General features: G+C 26.2%; 1 protein-coding gene across 1 annotated transcript; it reads right to left on the reverse strand.

Annotated features, from left to right (window-relative positions):
* Positions 1-2,702: 2,702 nt before the first annotated feature.
* On the reverse strand, positions 2,703-5,017 carry LOC113793627 (uncharacterized). Its single transcript, XM_027343682.2, has one exon. The coding sequence runs from the start codon at positions 4,385-4,387 to the stop codon at positions 2,798-2,800; it is 1,590 nt and encodes a 529-aa protein (XP_027199483.2). The 5' UTR covers positions 4,388-5,017; the 3' UTR covers positions 2,703-2,797.
* Positions 5,018-6,308: the final 1,291 nt, after the last annotated feature.

Consider the following 6,308-nt stretch of genomic DNA (forward strand, 5'->3'; position numbering starts at 1 on the left):
TATACCCACACACACACACACGAACAAACACATATGAATTGCACCAAATATTGTTGATGAACAACACATAATAATAATAAGATAAAAAACATTATATCTATCGGAGATCATTGAGAGAGAGAGAGAATGGTTGAAAAAAATAGACAGTAAAGGAAAGATTGTCATCAATACATTTGGTTTCATTTTTGGGGATAGGTTTTTTTTTGTTTTTGGTCAGTTTTTTACCGAATATCATGCAATATTTTTCGCCATTTATTTTAATAATAATATAATGGTCAGTTTTTCCGATGAACTTTTTCATATCTTTTTTCATAATCAATTTTTTTTGTTGATTAATAAAATGATAATAATTTTCTTAATAGAAAATATCTAATAATCTTTGTTTATCAGGCAAAGAATCTAATCAATATGATTGATCTTGAAATTTGTAACAAAAAAATTGTATTGAATATTTGAAAATTGCTTGATCTAAAATGAAATTATTTTAGTTTGTAATCGAATTGTAATTTTGAAAATTTTAAATTTTATTCATTTTGAATGCCAACAAAGAAAAAAAATTTTTTCATTTATAAAATTATTCAACCGAAAAAAGAAACTGATGATAAAGTAGATTACGAAAACGAAGAGAAAATATTTTTAAGTTTGATTCAAATCAAACAAGAAAGAAATAAAGATTATTCATCAAAAGATTAAAGTTCATAATAATAATATATCGAGAATATTCTGAATCAACAACAAAAACTGATGAAAAGAAGACCGATTAAACATAAGATTTTTTTCTTTTTTCTTTTTGGTTCCAAAACAAACACACACACACACATTATACTTATTAGAACACGCACATAGATTTTTTCCTCTAAACACCATTTTGTTTACCTTGAAAAGAATACTTTTGTCATGCAATGAAAGAAAAAAAAAGAATGAATGAAATTGCGGGAAAAATAAAAACCTGAAAATTGATAACAAACATTAATGAATGTTTTCCTAAACATACAACATACACAAACATAAACAAACAAAATACAAGTCATGATTCCAAATTTAACCAATAATAATGCCCACTAGGTTTTATTAGGTTTGTTTTTTTTGTTCATCTTCCATGTCTTATAAAATATTCTACCGTATCAAGGTAAACTGATCAACTGATGATGATGGTGATGATGATGAAATAAAAAACATTCAACACCAGTTAATTACATTACATTTTGTTTTGTTTTGTTTTGTTTTGTTGTTATTGTCAAATGATGAGAATCAAACATGAATGACAGAATCTTTAAGCAAATCAAATGTATTTTTTCTTCTTTTTCAATTTTGTTTCTTTCTTTCTCGCTTTTTTCCTTGTTTGTTGTTTGATTTAGACAATTTCTTATTTCGACAATTATTGCGTGTCAGTTAAATATTTTGTTATTTATTTCAACGAATCTTTGCGTTCTCGGTGTTCTGATTCCCGATTCTCTTCAAACAGTGAATATTCGTGTCTTTCTCTCTCTCTAGCTCTTTCGCTGTGTTTGTTTGTTTATAAATCATGATCTCGTTTTCTTCAATTAAGTTTTTCAAGTCAATAATTTTTTTTTTTGTATTTACCATTTTAAGTAAAGAGAGGGGGAATAATAACAACAACAACAACAACAAATCTTTTATTTAATTATGAATGAATAAAGAGAATTTTGTTCTTTTTTTTGTTGTTTCTTATGAATCTCTTGTTTGTCAAATCTTTTTTTTTGTTTTTTGATTAATTTTTTTTCTTGTTGTCCATTTTTTTTCCCTGAATCCGAGCAGAAAATTAAACACGCTACATATTTTATTTTTTCAAAAAAAAAAGAATCGAAATTAAATTCAACTAAAGAGAGGAGGAACAGATTTGATTAATTTTTTTTTTGAAAACAATTTTTTTACAAAAACAAAAAATGACGCCATTTTTTTCAAAAAAAAAAAAAAAAATATTCAAAAATTTTATCAAATCGTATTGCCATCTTGTGAATTTAAACGCAAACTATTTTCAAGTTATCCATTATTTCGTTTTACCATCAATAGATGGCTGTTTCGTCAACAAGATTTTTTTTTTTCAAAAATGATGGTTTCTTTTAATCCATGCATTCATCAAGTTTGACTCGTTGTTTTCCAGAATTTTATAGAATACCGTAGAAAAACCAAAATGAAAACCATATTTATATAAATTATTTAAAGTAGATTTATTCGGTGATTTATAATCAATAATAATAATAATAATAATAATAATATGAAGAAAAAGACAAGAAAAAAAAATGTAAAATTTCAGTGAAAATAGACAATAATAATAATAATAATCGTTCGTAAACAGAATGAGAATCAGAGACAAATGAAAAAAAGAATGACAATAAATAAGCAAAATTGCAATGAATGAATGAATGAATAAAATCATATATTTTATAAGAATGTTGTTTGTGTTTAAGTGGGTATATGTCAAACAAACAAACAAACGATTTAAAAAAAAAAATTCCAATGTCCAAAATGCTAAAACAATTTATTTACAAAAAAAATAAATGCTGATGATGATGAAGATGAGCGTGCCATGAATTAGAATTTTTTTTTTTTTTTTGAATTTCTTAAGGCGGTGTTTTGTTGTTGTTGTTGTTGTTATAGTAGTTTGGGATATAAGATTGATAAGTTTGAGTATGTATTTTGGTGTTTGTTTTCAAATATTTTTTTTTCCATTATTAATATTTTGTTTTTGTTTTTTTTTTGGTGTTGATTAGAAGGAACGAGACCATTAATAGAAGAAGAAGAAAAAAAAAGTTGAGGTGCAAAAAAGAATCTTTTATGCTATTCCAATAAAACTTTGTAATTGTTGATGAATTGGCTGCTTTTGTAATTGCTGTTTTTGTAGATATGGTGCAACATTTTCATTCAAATATTTTTTACAAAAATTTATTTGCTTTTCAAATAATTTAATCTGTTCAGCTAATTGTTTATTTTCACTTTCATATCGTTCAATACAGGATTCCATTAATTTTTGTTTTTCACGTTTAGACATTCGTTGTTTTTTCGTTCCATTTGTTGTTGATTGATGTAAACCAACAACAAAATTATTTGCACCTCTTTTACGTCCATGTGATTGTTGTTGTTGTTGTTGTGGTTGATGTACGTTATTATGGTTTATCGTCGATGATGTTGATGGTATTGATAACGTCGTTGTTAATGAATTTGAATTATTGGGAATAATATTTGTATTGTTGTTGTTGTTGGTATTTAATGGCGTTGATGACATATAATAATAATTAGCTGTTGAACCATTATTATTCGTATTATTACTAGTTACAGGTGTTAAATTATAAATAATTTGATTTGATGATAGATCAGTTGTTGTTGTTGTATTTTGTTGTTGATGATGACAATTATCAGGTAAAAATGTTGCCGAAACAATTGTTTCATCAACAACTGTTGGTACAATTGATTGATATTGTTGTTGTTGTTGTGATTGTTGTATTAATATTGTTTGACTATCAATAGGTTCTTGTTTAATATTTATAACATTATCTAATGTTGCAAATGTTTTTGGTTGTGATTGACATGAATCCAATGAATAATTGGATGAGATCGAACATGCTGGTGAATTTGCTGTATAATATTGTTGTGTTGTTGATGTATTTGGATTGATTATTTGGGTATTTGTCGCTGCTGCTGCTGTTGTTGTCGTTGTTGTTGTTGTTGCTGATTGTGATTGATCACTTAAATAATCAACCAATGATGACATTTCATCAAATTCATCTTTAATTATAATTGGTTGAGCCGTTTCAAGATTTTGATAGGCTATTGTTGTTGATGAATTACTATTTTTACTATTCGATGATGATGAATCTGAATATTGTTGTTGTGAATAATTATAATCCGTATGTGGACAAACTTTATTTGGTGATACTGGTGCCATTTCAGGTGAACTCATATTTTCTAAATTTATTTCTGAACTTTCTAATAATGGTGAATAGGATTTACGTTCATAATAATTTTGTTGTTGTTGTTGTTGATGATTAGATAATGGTGAATCAATATAGCCATATGATGATGATAATAATGATGATGAGTTGCCATTTGACATTAATATTGTTTGATTATTATTATTAATCAATGATGATGATGATGATGATGATGGTGATGATGAATTCAAAATCATTGGATTCATATTTGTTGTTGTTGTTGATGTTGTTATTTGACCATCCAATTGTGAATAAACATCGGTAAATATTTGATGATCATTATTATAAGTTTTTTCCGATTGAAATGTTGGATGAAATGAATCCAACATATCAACAATATCCGGTGTATTTAATGTATTACCAATAAAATCATTATTACCATCTTCATACATGATTGATGTTTGTAAATATGGAAAATGTGTATTTGTAGCCATTATTAATAAATTTTTTTACTGATGATCAACAAGTTTATCGATAATAAATTAATTAATTGTTTTCACTTTGGGAAAAAAACAAAAGTGATTTTTTTAGAAAAATCTTGTTATTCAAACAAAATCAAAAACGAAAACTGTTCACTGAATTTAAAATTGTCAATATTTTTAAATGATGGAAAAAATTCGTTGATTTTTTTTTCTTGTTGTTATTGGAAAAAATGATTAAAAATAAAACATCATCAGATTTGAATAAACAAAACAATTTATATATTTGAATGAAATGGATCACTATTTTTTATTTGAATTAATATTTTGGTTTTAAAATTTGTTTATCGGAAATCAAAAAATTGAATTGAATCAAATTGTGGATTGGATTGATGTACACACACACGTTTTGACAGGAAAAAAATTTTGTGCTGTTACTTATATATGCTCTGTGTATTTTTTTTATTTCGTTTTCCCAATATATGTGTTATGTATATGTATGGCGCCAGGTTTTTTTTTCTTTGAATCAATGGAAGTTAATGTTATTTTGTTGTTGTTGTTGTTGTATAGTGAGAGAGAGAAAATATGCTTGTGATACACACACACAGAGGAAAGTATATATTTAATAGGAAGGATCTTCTCACTCCAGCTCTCTCCCTATACAAAAGTAGTATTTTTTTTTTTATTAATCGTAAAAATTTTCTAGTATAGTGTATGTCTGCATGTTGTTTTTTTTTCATCATCTTGAATTACAATGACATCATCGATATCCAATGAATGAATTGTAATGATATCATTATATTTTCCAAAAAAAAAACATTAAAAAAATCCGGTTAACGCAGTCTCGACAAAGAATGTATTATTTTTTTCCCCCACCCCATCCCCAAATTAAAAAAATGTACATGTATAATGTGTGTTGTATTTGTGTACTTTCCGTACCACTAGTAAACAATTGATGTGATCATTATATCTCTATCTCTTTTTACTTGTTTTTCTTGTTACTGATGATGATAAGAATGATGGATAATGATGGATAGAATCCAGTAAAAAAAACAAAATAATATAACGTTGGGTTGTTTGTTGTTGAATATAGCCATTCCTATTTTTTTTTTTTTTTTTTTTTTTGGTCATATGAATCTCATTCAAAATTAAATTGATGGCGCCGACTATGTTTTTTTTTTTTTGGCTGTTGGCTACTATGACAACCAAATCGTATTGTATTGTGTTTTTTCGTTGATAAATAGTTATGGATCATTTTGGATTGTTGTTGTTGTTGTTGATGATGATCATCGTTTTCGTTTTAAAGCATGGAAGGGTATATATAGTTAGTAACAATCCGCATAGGAAAAATTGGCCGGGGGAAGGAAATAAATGTAACAAAATTTTATGTTTCATTGCAAATGTCAGACCCTAGTGAATAAAAAAACCCAACGAAATAAAACAAAAAATGAATGAATAAAAAGTTAGTTTTCCCACATTACGGCTACCAACTACAAACATCTGCAATGAAGAAATTAAATGTCAAAAAAACAAAAACAAAAATGATGTATATTTTCTGGATCAATGAGTGGGATGATTTTTTTTCCATTCAAAACAAAACAAGACAAAACTAAACATAAAAAACACTTAGAATCACACACACACACATAATAAAAATGATGATGATATCTTGCAATTATTGGAATTTGAAAAACATCTCATGTTGTTGTTGTTGTTTATTGATCGACATTCTAAAAATATAAAAAAAAAAACTTTTTAGAAAATACATCCATGATTCTTAGATGATGATGATGATGATAAAAAACAACAGCATCATGTTTTTTTTGTGTTTGTTGTTGTTGTTGTTGTTGTACATGGATTTTCTTCCAAAATTAGAAATTTGCCATAGTTCCTCACTTTTAAAGAATTTGAAGAAGAAAAACAATTTTTTTTTTTT

The sequence above is a fragment of the Dermatophagoides pteronyssinus genome, unplaced genomic scaffold (genome assembly GCF_027571235.1).
Source record: "Dermatophagoides pteronyssinus isolate colony J.1.1.1.1 unplaced genomic scaffold, Derpt_VIB-CSIC_2022.12 sq0007, whole genome shotgun sequence".
NCBI lineage: Eukaryota > Metazoa > Arthropoda > Arachnida > Sarcoptiformes > Pyroglyphidae > Dermatophagoides > Dermatophagoides pteronyssinus.